The sequence below is a fragment of the Panthera tigris genome, chromosome A3, assembly GCF_018350195.1.
Source record: "Panthera tigris isolate Pti1 chromosome A3, P.tigris_Pti1_mat1.1, whole genome shotgun sequence".
In the NCBI taxonomy this organism is placed as follows: domain Eukaryota; kingdom Metazoa; phylum Chordata; class Mammalia; order Carnivora; family Felidae; genus Panthera; species Panthera tigris.
This window is the reverse complement of record NC_056662.1, coordinates 43,957,073-43,979,464: the sequence shown is the minus strand read 5'-3', so window position 1 is coordinate 43,979,464 and position 22,392 is coordinate 43,957,073. Positions and strand designations below refer to the sequence as shown.

At 47.1% G+C, this 22,392-nt stretch overlaps 1 protein-coding gene across 3 annotated transcripts in view; it reads right to left on the bottom strand.

The window, feature by feature from the left end:
* The window catches only part of SLC24A3 (solute carrier family 24 member 3), a 502,919-nt gene that overhangs the window by 428,873 nt on the left and 51,654 nt on the right, over window positions 1–22,392 (bottom strand). For all 3 annotated transcript variants that reach the window (XM_042980972.1, XM_042980970.1, XM_042980971.1), the window contains exon 2: window positions 10,744–10,872. In XM_042980972.1, coding sequence (XP_042836906.1) covers window positions 10,744–10,872 — 129 coding nt within the window. The remainder of the gene's footprint in view (window positions 1–10,743; window positions 10,873–22,392) is intronic.

Genomic DNA, 22,392 nt, shown 5'->3' with positions numbered 1-22,392 from the left:
GGTCCACATCCCTACCTGTGCCCAGAAGTACTTTATAAAACATGGCTACCCCTTATCTCTTTTTTCTCTCAATAGTCCAAGGCAGGGTGGGAACTCTGAATGCCTATTTAGTGACTGAGGTAATAGACGCTTAAGTGAGTCCAGCCTGACTACACAGACCCCAGTCCTATGCTCCTTCTAGAGTGGCCTGTCCCCAGTACTCTGCATCCTGTTTCTTCCCTTTCTCGGCTAAGTACCCCTAATCCCAACAGCATGGACACTGGATGAGCCCTGAGGCTCCGTGCAGTCTCAGGGCTAGGAAGCCAGGCTGGGCTTTGTGCAGAAAGGCCTTGGCAGGGATGGACAAGCCACTGGGCTGGGCTCATGTCTATTTTGTTCTGAGTCCGCTTCTAAAAAAAGCTGCTAATCTTTAATTCAGGGATTTTATTGTTCTATTATAGAAATTTTAGCCAAACTAATGGCTTAAACTATATCAGGAACCTCAGAAGCGCCAATATGAAAATCCAGACATGTACTTATTTAACCTTACTCTCCAAAGTGGAATGTGAACTTTGTCATGGGCATAGATAGGGCCTAACCCAGTAAATTCAGACTGGGGGTGGCCATCAGCCCACAGGCCATGGGGAGCCCCCACGTAGGAGGAAGCAATAGGCTGGTTGCCTGATGCCCAAGTATGCAGTCTGTGGAAGGCACACTCAGTGCACTAACTCAGATATGCCTTCCCCATAGCCCTCAGCCACACTGCCTGATTACTCCACATAGCCTGTTTTTAAAAGTCTGAGGCCCAGAGGAGCTGCCATGAGCCTCTGAGGAGAGACGCCCTGACTGGGCCTCATCCTACCCTAAAGCTCCCAGAGTCTACCCCAGACCTGAGCATGTCCCAGTGAGGTCAGGATCAAAGCGCCCACTGAGATCATGATGGGAGAGACAAGTGCTCAGCAACCACCCAAGGTCTAAAACACAAGAGGAAATCCCCTGAAAAGCAAGGCAGGAACACTCCCCCCCGACCCTGATAGACACACATTTTAAAATACAGCTAGGTGAAACTCCATCCTGGTGTTTCTCAGGGGAAGAAGTCTTAGAAACAAAACCCAAGGACTGTCCCCCCATGATGGAGTCTGTGTGGCTCACAAGGAATGCCAGTTCTCTTCCTCTGGACCAGCTTTCCAGAGCTGGCTGGTGCATGGAGGCAGGTGGCCTCAGGCCACGGTCTCAGCCCTGACTGCACCCTGGCATCACTGAGGAGCTCTCAAGCCATTGAAGCCTGGTTTTCAGTCCCAGAGACTTGAGTTGTGTTGGTGTGGAGTGGGGCCTGATTGAAAATCTCCCCAGGGGACTCCAGGGAACTAAGCCAGGGCTCCTCGCACTCAAGTGCACCTAACAAGCCCCAGGAGTACTTGTGAAGACCCAGATGGCAGGGCCCACTTCCCAGAGGCTCTGGCGAAGCAGACCTCAGGTGGGGCCCAGGAACAAGCATTTCTGACAAGCTCCCAGGGCTGCTGCCGGTCTGCTTCGCTTTGAGAACCATTAAGTTACCTGTATGAGAACAGGGTAGTGTCCTCCTGCTGACCTCGATTTGCAGGTGTGATTTCAGGCAGACTCCACACACACACAAGGGGAGGGGACATGGCCCAGCCCTGTGGCCAGAGGCAGGAAAAGTCGAGACGTGCAAGGACTAGTCCTTACTCTACTACCAACCAGAGGTGGATGCTGGACATGCCACCCTTCGTACCCCCTTTCATGCCCCTAGACCTCAGTCCTGGCTTCAACTGTACAATGAGGCTATCTGTGGCACAAGATCATTTTGGAATGTGTAATTCAAGAAAAAAGTCCACAGATCACCTGGGGTGTGCTGCGGCACCACCAAGGAATAGGGAGCAGGTAAGAATGAACTCCCATAGAGCTGGAGATGGGGCCAGGGCCACATTTGCTCCCTGGCCTCAAGGAAGAAGTGGATGCCACTGTCACTATCAAGAGGCTACATAGGTGCAGCCAAGGGGTACACCAGGGCCAGGAGGTGACTAACCCTTGAGCTGACCCCAAGGCAGGTAGGTGTTCCTGGCCACCCCATTCCAATGCCCGTGGCCTCTACACACAGGTGAGCTCACTTCTCACTGCTCTGGGGGTACCTGCAAGGTAAGCCCTGGGGATACCACACTCCCCAGCAACCAGCCCCTCATGGATGCTTCATCCTCTGATCCAAAAGGGAAGCAATTCCAGGTGTAAGGAAGATTGCATTAGTCCACACCAGTGGTTTTCAAGCATTTTTATGGGAGTGAACATTACCTCTTCTACTTTAAACAGATCCCTACAATATGGACAGACAACATTAAAGGTTCTTGACTGTGTATCTATGTGTGGGAGAGAAAGCAGTAAAGTAAAACTCACAGACCCCTGCAGCCCAGGGGTGTCATGTTAAATATTAAAAATATTTAACATGACACTAGTTTTAATATGGCACAGGCACCATCTTGGGGAAGGGTCAGGGAGAGGGGGGATTTTTTCTTGTCTTAACCTCCCCTCCAGGCCACATCAGGTGCCAGTCCCAGGGCCTAGAGCAGGGTGTAGCAGCAAACATTCCTATGAAGGACCACAGAGTAAATACTTTAGGCTTTGCAGGACCTATGGTCTGTGTTGCAACTACTCAGCTCTGCCTTCATATAGCAAAGGCAGCCACAGACAACACATAGATGGATGTGTATGTCTGTGTTCTAATAAAACTTTATTTACAAAAACAGTCAACAGACCAGATTTGGCCAAGGGCCATGGTTTGCTGAGCCCTGGCTTGAGGAAAAATGTTTGGAATCAAGAATCCCTAAGCTTCTTTCCACATTTATGACTATGAATTCTCAATTCTTTAACTCAACTTGCCTTGCTCTCAGTCTAATTTATCTGCAAACAATACAGTCATTCCTCACTTTCAAATATTTTTTGTTCCAAGATCCAAACATGTTCCAATAAGCTAGTGAATGTAAAACTGCTTTGAAGGTCTAAAGTCCTGCGCAAATAGGCAGGCCCACAAAAGCATCTAAGAGCAGAGCTTATCATCCTTCACCTGTGTTTTGGGAAGATTCTAGGTACCACTGACTGGATTAGTCTGCCCAGGCTGCTTTTAAAGAACAAGGCTGTTAAGAATGTCTCAAGACATAAGTCCTAAAGGGATCATGTAGCTAGAAGAAATGAATAGCATCTGGCCCTTTCCTCCCAGAGCTGGAGACTTCTAAGCCCTTCATTAGTGTGAAGTAGAAAATCCTATACTCCTTATCTTATCCTATGTGTCTATACAGTGGCCTATGAGGCCAGAACATGGCATTAGTCAGAAGTCTCCTAGTTAATCTCTGGACATGTCTCCGCACAGCTCTAAGAATGTTGCACTGTGGCCAAACTATACTCAATAAGCTATCCATCCTTAAAACAGTCTTCATGATCCCACCATGTCCTAATGGGCCTCAGAGTGGCAAAATCCTTATAAATGACTGCCATCACTCTGCCTTCCATTGTATTTCTGGTAACAAAGACAATGTGGCCACAATTTAATGAACATGTACTGACTGAGGTTCCACCTGTTCACATAGCTCACTTCACTGCATGATTACAACTCTGTAAAGTGGGTGTCTTAATTTGCATTTTGCAAATGGTGGAAATGAGGTTCAAAGAATTTAAGAAACTCACCTGGCATCTCACAGGCTGAAAGTGATGGATTTGAGATTTAGGGTTTACTCTGGAACTTAAACTCTTACATTATTGCCAATGATTCATGTATCAAATGTTCATCATTTTTCCTAGGGTTCTTGTATTTACAAAGAAGAAATGCAATTTGCAATTAGGCACAACTGGGACCATTCCTACCTGACTTGTGACCCTCCCAAGGTGAAGAGAGAGTTGAATTATGTCACCTTGAGCAAGTAAGAATCATGAACGTTAAACCAAGAGCTAAGTTCACCTCAGAAGATGTCAGTCTGGGTTAGGATTTTGCTGTAGAGGGAGAATACTGTTCTTGTAAACAGATAAAAAGAAACAAGTTCGGGGGGGGGGGGCGGAATAATGTAGCAGAGACTAGCTAGCTGTTCACCAGGTCTGCTGTCTCTTATTCAAGGGCATTCTGCTAGCATACAAATCCCAGCCTCCCTTGAAGTGAGAAGTTGTCCTGTGACTGAGCCTTGACCAATGGAATGTGAGCAGGAGTGAGGATCTCACACTCAGCTATGCACAAACCTCCATGCTTTTGCCTCTTAAAGCAGAGAAGCACAACCACCTTGGAAACCAAGTGTGAGGATGAGAAAGCTTCGAAATGGAAGGCTTCAGAGTCCATGGACCACCTCTTGAAACAGGGCCCCCAAAGACCAGAACCTTCCACAAGAAAGAAAAAAACTTCTTTTGTGTTTAACTCCCAAAGCTAGACTTCTTTGTTACAGCAGCTACTATTACCCTGTCTAACTAATCCAGTAAAGAATCTGACACAAATTAAAGAGCAGATCACAATAAGTGTCTAACTTGTGGCACTTAAGAATGTCAACAGCTATTTTCTGAATCATTATGAAAATTACAAATGCAGAGGGAAGCTGGTGAAAGTTCAGTAAGCGAGTATAATAAAGTATAGATTTTAAGACTTAAAAAAAAAAAAAAAAAAACCCTTAGCTCTTTCCTGGGTTCAATCCCAGGGATAAAACACTGGGACAACTGAAGTTTGTCATTTTTAGTACTGTGGATGTATTTGGTTAAATAAAACATGTTATTAAAGTAAATTTCACCTGTTTCTGTTTACCTTTTTAATGTAGCCACTAGAAAATTTAAACCCCCATCTGTAGCTTGCATTCTAATTCCACAGGACAATGCTACTCTAAATCATGCAAATGTCAGGCTTTCCACCTGATCACCAGTATGTTTGCAGTATCTATGTATGACAGTTGGGGGAGGGGCTCTCCTCTGCTTCTGACAAGTGCATTCACCCACTCACCCACTCTGGATATTTTTTTCTTCATGTAAGAGATAAGAGATGTGGCCTTTTCACGCTTCGTAGATTAGTCATACCCAACCCTGTGTCCTGTGGTTTCAGACCAACTGGCCTTTTTTTTTTAAGTTTTTATTTAAATTCCAGTTAGTGAACATATAGTGTGTAATACTAGTTTCAGGTGTACAATATAGTGATTCAACACTTCTATACAACACCTGGGGCCCATCATGACAAGTGCCCTCCTTAATCCCCATCACCTACTTCACCCATCCCCCCACCCACCTGCTTAGACCAACTGGCCTGGATGTTATGGTTTAAAGTCAAAAAACAGTAGGACCCTGGGGCACCTGGGTGGCTCAGTCGGGTAAGCATTCAACTTTGGCTCAAGTCATGATCTCACGACTCAGGAGTTCAAGCCCCATGTCAGGCTCTGTGCTGACAGCTCAGAGCTTCAAGCCTGTTTCCCTCCCCTGCTCACACTGTCTCTCTCTCAAAAATAAACATTAAAAAAAAATTTTAAAGGAAACAGTAGGACCCCAACACTTAACTTTGTCTGTGACCTGCAGCCTGAACTAGTCTGTGTTGCCTGCCAATCTGGGGCCATACTCACCCCTTGTATTTATCCCATATTGCTTCCCTTTTATGGACCTCTGACTTCCCTCCTCTATTACAATTCACATTTGGCTCTCAGATCATGTAGTTTCTGGCCATTTCAGTAGACCCCTGATTCAGTAAACCCTCCTGGCATGCCCCATAGGTACCTACAACACAGGTCTGGGGTGTCTTTCCCATCTTCAGGGACCTTAGACCCAATTAAGCCAGGCAGAGAGAGTGAAATGAGCCCTTTATCAAAAGAACATCCGGTGATCTCAGAACAAAGCCCATGCCAAAGGCTATCATTTTAAATAGCTTCTTTCTTCCAAAGTTTATTTGAAGGAGGCACTCAGGAAAAGCTTATTTCCTTAAAACATCAAAGAACTAAAAACCAAAAGATGACAGATTCTTCTGGAGACAGACTGCAAAGTGTATAAATAAAAATCTGCAAAGTGCACAAATAAAGATGACAAAGAGTTCATTTCTGCCACAGTTGTCCACCACTCTCAATATTACATTTAGCTAACTTAATTTTCCATGGATAAAATTTATTCAAAGTTAAATTTCACTTAATAGGTCATCTGAGTAAACAGTTTCAAGTGTTATTTGCCAAAAAACAATATGTTTCCAGGCTCTAGATGAAATCGGCAGTGTCAGTGTTTAAGAAAACAACCTTAAAAATTCACAGAGGACTGGAATAATTGCAGAAAAATTGGAGCCAGAGCTTAGTCGTTTTCATGCAGTTCTGAAGGTAAAAACAAAATTACCGATTTCCACCAAAATCATGTCTTGGAGTAGCGGGGGGGGGGGGGGGGGGAGATAATGCCATTTAAAAATAAATTCTAAAATATTGCAAAAAAATGTATCTTTAAAGTGGCAGCTGTCATATGAAGACTGTGCCATCTCTGTGCTGTCACACCAACCAAAGACAGCGCTGACACTGTAACGGGCACCCTGCATCCTGGTCTTTCCCTGGGCAGTGTTCTGGGTACAGGGTTTCGAGAGGAAGGAAGAAGGAGAGGGACAGGGAGAGGGGGCAGGAGAGGGGTAGAGGAGAAGAGGAAAGGGGAATGAGGGTCAAAGGAGCGGGTAGGACAAGCAATTCTGCAAATGCAAAGAAGTTATTCAGGGCAGTGGAGCAGGGCAGCTTGGGGTGGAAGTTTTCATGAATCTCTCGTCTTGAAATTTCATGCAACTATTGGATCTGTACAGTGGAAGGGATAGAAAGGATAAACTAGTTGCAGATCTATTTCATAGATAAGGAAACTGACATCTGAGAAAGCAAACTAGCCCCATATCCTGAACAGAGAATATAAGGTCATTCTATCTCCAAACTCTGAACCTACTTACTCTAATGGCACCTGAGGCCAAGGGTTCCAAGAACACAGTCTGAGAAGCCCAGTGACATCACAAATTCTGCTAGATGTACTTTATGACAACAGCCAAATTAACTCCTGCCTGTGACCCTAGCACCATTACTCACTTGGCCATGGCAAATGCTGGCACCCCAAACACTCAGGTCCCCGAGTAAATAAGTGCCCCTCTGAGCACAGAGGGAACCCCAATGCATCATCTTTGGAAGCACATTCTCGCTCTGCGGACATCATAACAAAGAGGAAGGAAAGCTGGTCCAGAAACACAGGGCTCACTTCCTAGCCCTACATTTAAGGCTTTTGAGAGCAGGGTGCCTGGGTGGCTCAGCAGGTTAAGCGGCTGACTTTGACTCAGGTCATGATCTCATGGTTTTTGAGTCCGAGCCCCACGTCGGGCTCTGTGCGGACAGCTCAGAGCCTGCTTTGGATTCTGTGTTTCCCTCTTTCTCTGTCCCTCCCCTGCTTGTGTTCTCTCTCTCAAAAAAATAAACATTAAAAAAAAAATTTTAAGACTCTTGAGAGCAGACACTAAGCATTCAACCAGTGCATGCAATATTCTCTGCATACAGGGCTACTCTGACCTCTTAAGGAAACCAGGGCAACTGGGCCTTGGCTCACTCTAGGTCAGTCCTCCCCTCCCATAGTGAGTTAGAGACAGAGAAGATGAAAACTACTAAATTTTCCAAACCAGGATCTTATGAGTACTTTAGCTCATAAAGCATTTTCATGCATTTTTGCATGAAATACCTGTTCCATCAAGACTGAGAAGCAGACCTCCAACAGCATTCTGGAAAGAGCACCAAGGCTACCGGGGGGCATGTGTGTCCGTGGTCATGGTTTGGCCACGTTCTTGTAGAAACAGAGCATTCCTCAGAGGCGCTGTGCTCATTACCGTGGCAAGATCTTTCAAGCTTGTCTGTATTAGAAGATGGTGCTAGGACATCTCAGCCCCACTGGCTGACTGCTCAGACTTGGGCCACCTGAGGCAACGGCCTGTTGACAGAACCAGATGGACCATATGTGCCCATTCCTGTGAGGAGTGGCTGGAGAAGGTAGTTCCATGACCCACTTGTAATGGAGGGATGGTTGCCCCCAGCAGAGAGTGAGAAATACACGAGTGAGCTCCCACTACAGAACTACCACCACACACAGGGCACTAAGCTGTTCTTATTACTTCATTACCAATTCTCACAGCAGTCATGAAAGGTCAGAATGATTATCTCAATTTCTCAGAGAAGCAGACAAATGCTTAGAAAGCCTATTTCTCCCAAAGCCCAGAGCTTCTAAGCTGGGATTCAAATGCAGGTTGAGTAGGACTCCAAAACCCAGGAAGAGATTGAGCTCTCAAATCTACATGTCCACTTTATCTCCTTGAGGTGCTTCCAATTAAGCCTGGAAGACGAGGAGATGTTCAAAAACAAATGGAAGTTCTACATCTGCCTGTCCAATAGAACTTTCTGTGGTGATGGAAATATGTTATGATCTGTGCTCTCCAATACGGTAGCCACAAGCCACACTCAGCTATTGGGTATTTGACATGTAGCTAGTGCAGCTGAGAATCCGAATTTTTAATGTATTTAATTTGAATTTAAGTCACCACTGAGTGTCCATATTGGACAGCACAGTTAGAGACATTTTGTAGCGAAAATATTCAGCAAATAGAATGGTCACAGCAGGCTTGGTGAAGAACGGAGGCTCCAGGCAGGTCCTTGATGTATCAGGACTTAAAAAGATCCCTCCTTGTTTCAGGAATGACCACTTTCCCTGTAGAATTTGGCTCGGAGTCAAGGGCTCCGAAAATCAAGCCCAGTTCCCATAGCACACAAATGAAGAAATCGAGAATATTCCTTTTGGGTCTTTATTTTTTCTGGACTGCCTGTAAGCAGCATTATGAGCTCTTGTTCAGTCCTCCTGCTGCCCTCTAGAAGCCCTTCCTTCTCTCTCCCCCATGCCCTCCTTGCCAACACCAGCAGGTGCTGGGCTTGTGCTCTTTTTAAAAACCTGGACATGTTTTCTACCTGGAACTGAGTCATTTCCTCTCTTGCAATGCCTTTTAATGTGTTTATTCTTCTACACATGCCACTCTGAGAAAGACACTTCTTGACACAGTGAGCATACTCTATGCCACTCACAGAGACAAAACCACCTCCCTCAACACACATCCCTCAACAGGGAACAGAAGCCCTCCATCACCACTGGCCCAGAGCATGGTGGCTGAACCCAACCTGGAGCCAGTCACTGTATTATGTGACTCCATTCTTTCCTATACCAAAGGTGACGACTGGCCTCCATAATGCTGTATTTCCTGTCTTGACATCCCAACCACCATCAGCCTCTTAGCTCCAGAAAGATGTTGAAAAATGCTTGGCTACAATGCCAGATCAGTAACCAGGGTTCTTGGCACATCTCTCTACAAACGGCTCTACAAAGGCTCTGTCTGCTGTGTGTGGCACTCGAACCCGTCACATCCATTTTCACTTCTAGCTCACATAGCAACTATGTGCTTCACTAACCTTCAAGAGTGTTCCTTCAGAGCATTTAATAATAGCCATGGTGACCCTTGAATTTTCCAGCTTGAGGAATATAGATTATGTAGTGCTGAGGGCTATTGTGGGTTTTTTTGGGGGGGAGAGGGGGTGGCTGGTAATCTATTTTTAATTCCTTCCTGCTCTGCTTGGAAAGTGACTGTTAAAATTCTCAGTATGGTGGTGAAGGACACCCCTACCCACCTTCCCAAAAAAGAGCAGGCACACAACTTCACAGAACACCTTCTGTTCTCAAAGGTCTAAGGTTCTTTGGGCTGCACTGAAGACTGTTTATATCTTTCCAGCATGACACTAAAAATAAGACTGGTTTTTGGATGTGGGATCAACATTTGGTTGAGCTCCTGAACCCTCAGAGGGGGCACACATGGGGCCCATGTCTCCATCAAGCAAAGAAAAGAGGTCCCAGAGAGTTGAGAAGTCCAAGTCAGGATTGGCAAAGAAGAGCTGCAGGCCTAATACATCCCCATGCCTGTTTTGTACAGTCTGCGAGCTAAGAATGGTTTTTAAATGTGTAAAGGGTTATAAAAGGGTATTTTAAAAAGCAAAAACTTTAGACACGGTATATGGCCTACAAAGACTGAAATATTTACTGTCTGGCCATTTGTCAGACAAGTTTGTTGACCCCTGGTCGGAACTAGCAAGGACCTCAACCACCTAGAGGGTGCTTGCCATTTCCTGAGATTCGGTGAGCTGAGTTCTGACAATTCCAAGTCCCCCTCACTCACGTTGTGTTTGTTTTCCTTTTACGTTCAGTAACACTGGAAATAGAATGTTCCATATCTTTCTGAGGAAAAACACAACAGGTATCAAATATAATAGCTTATAAATGAATATTCACTTCTTCCAAAAAGACCAACAACATAGGTAAGGATCTGGTTCAATCTCAGTGTCTTTATTGTGACATAAAGAAGGCTCCTGCTTAAAAACCAGCCAGAGAGAATTCCAGGGATCAAAGCAATGATGACCACAGAACATCCTCACTCATCCTGTTCCAGACTTAGTTTCCCACTTGAGAGCACCAGCGTCCACCTTTGATATCAGCATCACTGATGGTGACTTACCTTGTCGCCCATGCCCTAGAAAAAGAATACAGAGGTAGAATCACAGCTGAATGGTCCCGGGATCTCACCTTTCAGTTTCTTAGATGCCTGCTCTAAATGTCCCTAAGAACGTCTGGATTCGAACTCAAAGGGAAAAAAGCATGGCATCCAGCCCTTCCTCAGACACAACCAGAAAAAATGGCAGCCACTGCCCACAGCAAAGCTGTTACTATTACCTGGTTCAGTGCAGTTCTTGCTGCTCCGGAGTCCTGCATCTTCTGAAGTCAGAGTATCGTTCACCTGCATTAACTTCCTCCCCACCGTCCATTGTCTGTCTTCCCCTAGGAGGTCCATGAAGTCGAGGTCTGGAGAGAAAAAGGTTACCACACATCATTAACAGTCAGGTTTTAGCCTTTACCAATGCTGCATGTCCAGTGTCTTGATCAGCTATCATTTGCTCACTGATGAGCCTATACACCCCACCCTGGCCCTTATTGTACTTCATCCATGCTGCCTCTAACTGCCTGCGGGCTTCCTCTAGTGGCTGGATCCTGCTGGGCCCAAGAGAGGCAGCCCTCAGCCACTAACCAGTAGGGAGTGTATAACTAACTACCTCACCGCTCCAATGGGATGACTATTAGGTATGTATTCTTTCTCAACTGGGAATATGCTCCAGTTGTCTACAGTGTAACTCTGCTGATAAAGCACAATTTATTAACTGCTGTCCTTCCTTGCCTTAATTCCTCACTCCCAGTAACATGCTGATAATGTTTAACAACCAACTCTCCAGGGAAAGAAAGGTCCTGTTTTATAGCCATTGGCCAATTTCCGTAGTGTAAATATTCTCATCATGGCCAATTTCAACACGACCAACATGACCTCACTGAACACAGATTTGAAAAGAGATGGGTACAATTCAGTTCTTAAGTCAGCATGACTGTCTCTATCCCACCAGCATCTACTTCCTTACCAGTATTTCCTTGAGCCACTTCTCAAATAAAGCTACTGCAACTGAACACTTCCCCAGGATCTGCTTCTGGAAGGTTGTCCAAGATAGGGCACCATGTCGATGTCCCCAGGGTCTAGGCCAGTGAATACACAGATGAAAGCACAGATGTGAAAACAGTGAACCACTGAATGCGTGATGGGATGAGCAGGCTAATAGTGTTGAGGCCTCCAGCCGACATGACTATAGGAACCAACGTGCCAGGAGAAAGGATGGATGATGAAGGGCACATCAGAGGGGAGAATGGAGCACGTTTTGTTAAAGACTTGTTGAGCTTGAAGTGTCTGTGGAACATGGAAAGGGAGGTAAGCTGCCTGTATGCATGTGGGTGGGGATACTTCAGGGGAAAGAGCTAAGCAACAGAGAGCATCTAGAGAGTCATAAGCAAACAGGGAAGAGTATGAGACATGATGTCTGGGGCCTTCTGGAAGGGGGAGGGAAGAGAAGAGAAGGGAAGGGAAGGGAAGGGAAGGGAAGGGAAGGAAAGGGAAGGGAAGGGAAGGGAAGAGAAGAGAAGAGAGAAGAGAAGAGAAGAAGTTATGGAGAACTCAACATTGCTTCAGAGTGCAAGGAAAGTAAAAGAATTCAGCAATGAATCATGAAAGGAAAGAGGAAGGGGAATGGTATAAAGCAAGGTCAGCAGAAAGGGAATTTCAAGAGTGGCCAATGCCTTGACCACTATGGACAATTCAAGTAAGACAAAGGCAAAGACACAACAGAGCTGGACATCAGAGAGCCACTGGAAGGTGGAAACATCAAGCAAAGATGGTCTTTCTGGTGGCTTAGCACTAAAGAAAGATGTGGCATGAGGCAATGGCCACCTCTTAAGTGTCCAGAGTTGCTGTGGTCAGAAAATGGATCTAAGTACAAGATAAGGATCATGGGTCATGTGGTGTTCATGAAAGGCCACAGGGTACATCCCACCCAGCCACATCAGTATGGTGTTCTGAAATGATCAATGAAGAGCTAGGTCATCATACCCATTCCTCTATTTCCATGGTGATTTTAGTTTCCCAAATGATTTCACCTTCATTACTGAATTTGAACCTCACAACACCACTCAGGAAAGAAAGAGAGAGCAAGGATATTGTCCACTTTGTCCATTGTTGCCTCTCTAACACCCAATCACTCCTGGTTCTGAGGAGATGCTCGGTATATGTGTTGAAATAACCATTACCACTTTGAATATGGATAAAGTAAGACTCATGGAAGTTTCTGGAAATCGCAATGCTTGTAGGCATCTCACCTAAGCCACAGGACACACATAATACCAACAGCTCATGCACTGAGATCTTCCTCAAATGGAATCTGCTCTCAAATTTAAAATTATCAAGATATCTCATTATGACTTATGCATATTAGTCAGAACAGCCACTAGGCATATTCACATAAAAAATGTACAATGTGGAGCCAAACTAGAATAAACAATAAGTTTAGATTCTGAAATGCAAAAGCATACATGGAGGCCACAGATATTAGTTTAGTCAAAACTGAGAGAGCAATACCAAAGATAATTCAAGGTGAAAGCAAGACATTTGTGTACTCTGGTTAATCTCAACAGTTAATTCTTCGGATTAAGAATGGTGAGATGCAGAGAAAAATATTTTCAAAAACTCATAAAGAAACAAGGTCAGTGGTCTGAAAATCCAACAATCAACCCTGAAATGTGAATATAGCACCATATTGTCACAAATGATCTAAAAGTGTGGAGAAAGACATCCCATTTGTCTCAGGCTGGGTTTCCACACAAGCAGCCCAAGACAAGGATTTGAACGCTCGTGTTTTCTCTGGGGGATGGAGATGATCCCAGGAAGCACCTGGGGGGAACAGGGACATGGGACAGGTAAGAGGAGCCAGCCAACAAAGGGTACGCTTCAAGCCAATTGCCAAAATGAGTAAACTAAAGCTTGGCTCCCCTGGAAAGCTCTGGGGGTCAGGGCAGACAGGTATCTCAGACACTCAAGGGGTGAGGAAGTTTAGGTATGTATCCACCCATTCCTGATCTGCCATTGGTTGAAGGCTATTTCCAGGGGACATGAATTCCCTGGCATTTCTAACCTGCCACATGGGTGTCCAAGGTGGGCTCTAGTGTCCAGAAGAAGACCTTAGACAATGAGAGGGAGGTGCTGAAAGTTAAGCAGTGCCAGTGTGCACTGAAGAGGTAAGAACAAAGAGATATGGGCAGGGCAACAATGGCATCTTCCAGTCTGCATGAGATCCAAAGATAGAGTGGTGCTAGGGACAAACAGATTGGCCATTCTGCTGTTTCATAATCTGGGTCAAAGAAAAGTATTTTGTGGTACTACAATCCTAATGTTTAGGAAAACTCCAAAGATTTGCAAAGAAGCAAGTGTCCCTTCCAATGACTTCCAAAGTTATTTCTTAGGCCAAGTTTCCATGGTTCTGTAATTCTGAAAGAAAAGCTGATACCAATTAAGAGATATAAAAATAAAGCCAGCTATTGTAGCAGAAAATTAGAGGATTTTTTTTTTACATAATGATTCAATATCTTCAGGCATTACAGACTATTAAGGCAGCACCTCTGGATTCCAAAACCTACAAATTTTTATCTCAACAAAAATATATTTGACCACTAACCACTGATCGACCAATGCAGACACCAGAGTCTGAGAAAATCAGAGAGACGAAAGTAAGCACTGCATTCACTCACTCTCCATGGAGAACCAAGTGTGACAATATTATACCCCATTCCATTTGTCCTCATGAAATCCTGGTGAGGTAGGAAAGGGCAGTTGGTGCTGGGGTCGACTTGCCTTGGGAGTTAATATGTCAGGGTAGAAGAGATTTTCCTAAAATCAGAACCTATCCATAGCCAGCCACATCAACTACCATTTAATAGTTATTATGGCTTCCACTTACTGAGGGTCTATTATGCACGAAGAACTTTCTATTCCATCCATGTTTCATGTTACTTAACAAGTCTTATTTTTAACTATTAGCTTGATTTGCAAATAAGGAAGCCAAAGCACAAAAAGGTTGAAAGACTCTCCCAGGGTCACAAGCAAGGAGGAGTCGAATGGGGATCTGAACCCAGGCCTAGTGACCCAATGGCCACATTCTTGGTAGATCCCTGGAGAGGATGAAATCCATCTGGTATTCAGCTACGGCAAGGTAGATCAACAATGCAGCCTGCACCTTATAAGAGGTTAGGGGTGAAAATAGTCTCACTAAACCGCCTTCCAGGAAGGTTGTTTCCTCAGAAACAATTAGGAACAGCAATGGGGCACACACAGCATGAAACGATCACAAACTGAAAATAGTTCCAAAAACCCTAGTGAACACATGATGCTCTGCCCAGTGTGTTTTTCTTACAGACTAAGCCGGTCCCATCGGTCATGACATGGAGGGCTCTATTCTCAGATTTAGGAGGAGGGACAGAGGGTGGGCCACGGGGAGGGCACAGGGGATTGGGAGCAGCACCCACAGTTGGTTTCTCACTGGTCTCCCTTCACTCATCTCCGGCTTCCTTAGACTTCGCTGCTAGGGCAGAGGCTGCTCCACAAAGCTACACTTGAGCAATGTCAACAAAAACACTTGGCGCCTGTCCACCGCATTCTTGGCTCCTCATCTGCCAGGGCCTGGAAGTTGCATGTTGGCCTAATTAGTCAGGGGGTGGAGGGCAGGGGGCGTGTGAGGAGGGAGGCAGATGGCTCACATGTCATATGTCACCAGCAGAGGCAGCATGTATGACTGCAGGCTCTGAGAAGGGGGGACAGGAGGGGGCCATGGAGATAGCGTGGGGTGCCTGCTGAAAGGGGAAGAAGTTCTCAATCCGAGGCTCAAGCCACATGCACTAAGGAAGGAAAGAAGTGGAGGCTGGGTGCCAAGTTTCCATTACAGAGCTGTGTGCTCACCCTCTCCTGCTCTCACCAACCCCCCTCTGTCTTTCTCTGTCTTCCCCCACCCCTTCTTCCTCCTGGGACTGGGGCTGGGAGAACCCAAGGTTTTCTGACACCAAGAATGGGTTTCCTTGGGTGCCCCAGATCCCGGCCTTCACTCTAAGATTAACACACTTTCTCTTGTGTGTCCCCTTGTCCCACAGGGTTTCCACCCTTCCCAAATACCGGCCCCAGGCCCCTCAGAGGGGTGTGGCTGTCTGCTCTCTGAGACACAGGGACAAGCAGCAGATGGGCATGTCTGCTGCAACAGCATCATGACCATCCTGCATGCCCCTTGCCTATGCACCAAGCCACTCCATGCTCTCACAGGGCATTTCCGCTGTCTTACTGCTGTTGCTGATGGGGCTAAGTGGCCAAGCCAGAATCAAGCCCAGATCTGACTCCAAAGCCCAGGTATGAGCATTCCACCTTTCCCAGAGCTCCAGGAGCCCAGGGGACTTGGCCTCCAGGGGTCAGCACATTCACTTTGAGAGGCCATGTTAAGTCTCCCCTCCCCCAAAACTGGAATACTGCATTTCTTCTTGAAACTGGGATGGAGGGAGCCACCACTCTGAAACACCCAGAGGATCAGGGCAATAGCCCCTCATTTGCAGATGGGGAAACAGAGTCTCAGAATGCCTAATGCAACAATGAAGAAATAATATACAGAAACTCACTTAAGAGAACAAGAGACGGAGCCGATGACCACAGGGACTGTCTCTGGCTCTCTAGGCTGGCTCAGCGCTCCTCACCAAGGCTATAAATACCCCACCCTGAAGTTTACACAGCTGTCTCCACTCTCTGCGCCCCGGGTCTTCACCTCGGGGTCGGAGGTCAGGTTTGCATAAGCCCGCAGCCAGCAGACCGCCTTCTGCAGACTTGGTGAACAGGGGTGCATCTGCCCACCCCCAGCAGCACCCTCCACCCCTAGAGTCTCTTGAGAGTGAGCCTGGTGCTTCTCACCCTCTGTGAGTAAAGAGGCAGCAAGGGAGGCTCTGGCTTTCTGCACGTGGATTTTCACATGGATTTTCCAGCTGAAAGAGAGTGTCTCTGCACTGTTCTTGGTCCTTGGAAAGGAACACACACTGTGGAGAGGTTGCGAGCTCTCCAAAACCACCAGGAGAGGAAGAAGCCAGAGGCTGAATGAGCTGTACACTGGGTCTTCTCCATTGCCTCAAAGCTTCCAGAAAAGACAGAGAAGGGCAGATCCAGAGACCTCGCCGCTGCGGGGAGGCCACACATTCTGCTTAAATGTCTCTCTAGCTGCTCACACGTGCTGTCCGGTGGGTGGGGGACTCTTAGAACCCAGTGGGCTGAGTCAAGTTCTCCCCTCTCCTGCACTCCATCTACGTACAGCATTCATAGACTGCTGTTTTCACACTGAATTTGAACCTTCTAGCACTGAGGCACGACACCTCTTCAAGAGGAAAGTTGAAAGTTGAAGGCTTTTGGTCCCTCCAAAAGGCCTCCCTTCCACTCCAAGGTCAAAGGTAACCCTGAACCACCTGCCCCACTGAGGCAGGCACTTCTGCTGATGCCCAGTCTCCTGACGGTCTCCCCTCCTTCACAGAGTGGTTGCTTAGCTGCAGCATGGGCACCTCCTGGGGAGCTAGCTGGAAACACAGATCTCAGGCCGAGGAGAGCTAGAAGCTCTCATGGGGCACACTGGAGCCTGAGCCACTGCTCCCATGTCCTGGAGGCAGTCCTCCCAGCACAACACACACAAGGGGGCTGCAGGGCACAGAGAACTGGTCCCTACCCACCCCTGCTAGACCGAGGCGTGCAGGAAAGCAAGAACCTTGGGTGGCAAAAAGAAGGCAGGGAGCACACAGCTTGGTGGGGCTTCAGGCCATGCCATGGTGGTCAATCGTGTCCTGCATCAGAATGACTGGTCTCACTGCCCACCCACAGGAGGGAAAAAGGAGGGCCTAGCTATCTCTCTACTCCCCTACAAAGTCTCCGCTACTGCTGCATCTCGCCTTCCTGACATCAACCCCTACACAGCCAGCCCCAGCCCACTCACTCCCCCCAGGCTCACAGAAGCTGGCTGAGCCCCTGCAAGAGTGCAGGCAGTCCCTTGCCCCAAGGCCCTCAACCCAAAGGCATGAGCCAAGCGTCCAAACTGGCCCCAAATACAGACTCTGCCGTGGCAAAAGAAGGCAAGTCTGGTTGTGAGACTCTGAGCCTCTCACAGCTTCCAGAAGGAAGCCATTCCTCCAGGAAGCCTTCCCTGATCTTCCAGGACCTCTTCCACCACAAGCTCCCAGAGAAGGAGCTTCTCCTCCTTTAGAGCATGTATCAAAGACAGAATCATAACCTGTCTTTATTGCTCCTTCCCACCCCCAACCCGTATACAAGCTCCAGGCATACCCAGCCTGTTTGTATGTCTTCACTGTGTCTGCCTGGCCTGGAACTCAGAAGATGCTGGACAGCCACCGTGTCCTAGTGTTTCACTCAAGCCACCATATGGGTGGGCCTACAGTATTCAGCAAATCCCCAGGAAAGATCCCCGGGGGATTCTATATCATCCCTCAGGGGTCATGCCCCTCGACTAGGGGGTCATGTTTAAATGACAGGCTGGGAATCTTAGTGGCAAATCTGAGCCAGAATTCAGGTTTTCCAGGTTCATGGACAAAACTGTTCGCGTTACAGCCTTGCCACTCAAAGTGGTCCTGGCACCAGCCACATCAGCATCACCTGGGAGCTTGCTAGAAATGCAAGATCCGGGGCCCACCTCAGACCCACAATGCATGAGATGCTGCATTTATACAGGTGGCTTGGGCCCCTGGGTAGCTCAGTCGGTTAAGTATCTGACTTCGGCTCAGGTCATGATCTCATGGTTTGTGGGTTTGAGCCCCACGTCAGGCTCTGAGCTGACAGCTCAGAGCCTGGAGCCTGCTTCGGATTCTGTATCTCCCTCTCTCTCTGCCCCCGACCTGCTTGTGCATTCTCTCTTGCCCGCTCGCTCTCTCTCTCTCAAATAAACATTTTAAAAATTAAATAAATAAAATAAACAGGTGGCTCACATGCACCATCTCCTCCTATTTTGTTCGCAAATGTTGTTGTGTGCCTGTGCAACAGTACAGTTCCCACCTCTGAAGTCTGAGGTGCAGGGACCCCTCAACATCCTCAAAGACCAGAAAGGCCTCTCACAGAACACCTCATGAGCCCCGGCCAGAGATGATGCTTTGGCCCCCACAGTGCTGTCCATTCAGCCTGAGACACTTGCTCCCATGTCTGCCTCCCCAGATCCATTTTCCGACTCCTCTGAAAGGCTTGAAAGACCTGGCCCTGGGCGCCTGGTTTCAGAGCTTTCTCTTTTCAAAACAGCTCCATCTTCTTTCACTGCCTTACTAAATAAAGCAAGCGGGTTTATTCCAAGGACCCCAGGGCTTGTGGTCATAGGAATTCACTATCTAGGGCATTTGGTGACTTGGGATCCTAGCTCCAGCTCTGTAACTAGCTCCGGGCTGCTGGAGAAGCTGAGTCACTTTATCTGAGTTGCTGCATCTGAGAATTGAAAGGCATGAATGATCCGACCTCTAAAGTCCCTTGAGCTTGGATATTTTTTCAAGATTTTATTTTTTAAGCAATCTCTACACCCAATGTGGGGCTTGAACTCACAACCCCGAGATCAAGAGCCACACAATTCCACTGAGTATGGAGCCAGCCAGGCACCCCAAGTTTAGATCTTTTTAAATCTAGGGTAGAGTCATCTGACTGAAGGTCAACAGGGTCTCATGGTACATCTATCTCCATCCTTCAAAGTCAAGCACTCCAGGAAGATGGGCCACATGACTTATTGAAGAGTGGGAAGAAAATACTAGAACCTCCACATCTTTATCACATGACAGTCCCCAAACTTCCCTGGCCTTTATCCTCACCATGCTTATGGGTGCACTGCCAAACAGAGGGCTCTTTCTTTTCTCTGCACAAATGTCTTTCATCCTGCCACAAATACAGAGCCTCCCAATGGCTTCTATGAACCAAACTAATAAAGCTATGAGAGCACCAGGCAATTGTATGGGAATTAAGATGGCTTCGGGGCATAAAGGGTTCAAGTATAGGCTGCAAGGGATGAAAGCTGGCCACTGATAGTGGTGAGAGAGAGTCTGTATCCAGCCTCCAAATACCCTGCCAACCTGGGCCAGATGACGGCTAGACGTTGGCCCAATCAAACAAACAAAAGCTTCAAATGTCCAATGCTTTAGATGGTAATGCAGTGTCTACCATGTTGGGAGGTGCCCTGGTTTGGGTTCTCCAAATGCTGAGTCTGAGACAAAGACTTGGGTGCAAGTAGTTTACTCTGAAGGTGATCCCAGGTAGGAGGAGTGAGGGAGAGTGGAACCCAAGACAAGGAAAAGGACACGAGATACATAAAGACTCACTATGGAAGTTGCTTCTGTTGGCAACTAGGGCACAAACCCCCTGGAAGCTCAGAGATGTATCCAGAATGCCTACCTAAATGAAGAGGGCCATGGTTCCTATAGCCCACTAGTTGAGGGTTGCCCAGGAGCATGAACCCCCCAAATTCTGGGCTGCACTTTTGAGTGTACCAAACCAGCTCCTACCTACTGGGAAAGACCCTGGGCTATGCTTGAGGGCCACTGCAACTTTTAAAAGTCTGAACTCACACCAAACTGCCCACCACGGCTGCAGCCAGAACCCCAGAAGAGCTGAGGGGTGTCTCAGGGGACATCAAATGATGTCAGCTACCAAAGGTAACCTTGGCCTCATCTTGGAAAGAATGCCTCTTAAAGCAAGTAGGAAGATAGAGCCACAGATGTGTATATTTTCCGATAAAGTTTTCCTTTTCTTCTCTCTTCTCTCACCAGGGAACCTGACGCCAGAACTAAAATATCCTCTTGATGTTTCACAATGAGAAGGACAGGGCCAAAGAGAGGACAGGCAGTGCAGTTTTCATTTAAGCACAAAGCCACTTGGTTCTTCTCACTTTTTCCTACTCTTTGGCCCACCACTTGCCACTTTCCAAGCTGGAAACTGAAGCCGGCCATCAGAGAGAAACAAGGTTGAGTGGAAAGAAAGATAGGATCCATTCCCTCTCAGGTTTCAGTCCCAAGTCCGAGATCCAGCACCAGGAAAGGGAAGATGGGAAGAAAGTACGTGAATGGTCAGACCAGGATAAGTTGACACGTATAGGACCTTTCAGGCCACCACCTGCTACATGAGCAATGGGCAGGACTGCTTCTCACCTTCCAGCCAGAGAGCAACATGTCCCTTGCCCCAGTGAAACCTGCCAAGGGTACTTCTATGAATTTGGTATTTACCTAAATGAGGCTTTGTTTATTTTCTAGAGTCCTGACAAAAGCAGGCTGTCAATAACTTCCCGTTGAGAAGAATCGCTGAAAACTACAACCAAGATTCAGTAATTAGGATCGGTCATGTGACTCTTCATCGTGCTCTGTGCAGTTTGCTCCATGCATGCCTGTCTATGCCCTTCCCTCCAGCCTATGCTCTCTCTCCCAAAGCCACATTAGGCCCTTCCATCCCAAATGCTGAAAGAGACCCTGTCCATCACAGCTACGAGCAGCAGTCAAGGTCAGTAAGCCCTTTGACAAGGCATCAGAAAGAAATCAAGAAAAGAAAGGGCCTCTTCCATTGCTTCTGAAAGTGAAGGAAGTAGGAAACAAGAGGCAGGAGGGCAACAGGAGGGCAACAAAAGGACACACATACACGCACAGACTGAGAAGCAGCGATGGAATGAGGGACTCTGGGAACTGCAGGATGAGCCTGCCCATCACTCCTGGAATCACATATGAGTCACTCCCTGGCAGAAGGATGAGTGGGCACTGAAATGGAGAAGAGTCACAGACACAGTGGATGGGGTTAGTACATGTCTCTTATGGTAGATGTCATGGACATTGTGGTTCTTTTCTCAAGACCACTCCACTCTTCCCCACTGTGTAGCAGCATCAAGTTTTGGAGAAGGCGTAGCTTGACCCCACCTCATCTCCAGGGCTGGGCCCACAGCCAAAAAAGATTGGTTCAGGAGTAGCAAGTGGCCCTATTCAGGTCAGTGAGATGTGAGGGAAGGTTTGCCAGCAGCTTCTGGGAAGGAAGGAGTCTCCCTCTCCAGAGAGAGAAGCTGATGTCGTATTTCTCTCTCCTTCTGAGTAAAGAATTCCTGGAACCTCTGCAGCCATTTTGCCACCATGGGAGAAGCTGGCCTTGGGATGAAGCTCACATAAGGAAGGGAGGAAAAGAGAGGGGGAGAAAGTGAGTCCCTACAACATCACTGGTCCACTGTCAGGCCCACCTACAGAAACCTACAGAAACACAGTCTGAAAAATGCCCAATGTGTTAGGTGTTTTGAATTTTTTGTATCTGACAGCATGAAGTGTCATGACTGATGTATCAGATTAATCCTTTCATTAAGAAGATAATGAGTGCTGCCATGAGAAACATCAAACTTTGGTCCAAACCTCAGCTGTGCAACTTTCTAACCTACATGACCTTACCACTGCATGAACTTCTTGCTGGACGCTGGCCCCACACATAAGTGAATGTCCATACATTAGCCCACCTAGACACAAAGCTTCCTAATAAAAGCAGTGAAAGCTCATCACAAAGTCCCTCCTCCCTTCTCGGGGATCCATTATCCATCAGGTGAAACCACCATAGAGAAAATGGTACCATCTGTCATTCCCTTGTCGCCCATCATGAGAATCTAACAGTCAGCAGTGTGGTCTCTCAGCTCGAAACAGCAGTAGACAGGAGGCTGGATAAAAGGATGAGGAGCCCCTGGAACAAATTCCCATTGCTCCAGAAGGATTCCTTGCCTCAGAAAAGTTCAGTGAAGCCATGAAAGGTGCTGTGAATGGTGTCATCTAATTTCTGAGGAGCCAGCAGCATGTGATGAGAGCCTCATGAGGGGTTGGGGGCTTCTGAAGTGCTGTAGAAAGCCTTTCCCTGCCATTGCCTGCTTGCAGGGCCACTCTGATTTGGTGCTCAATCAGGAA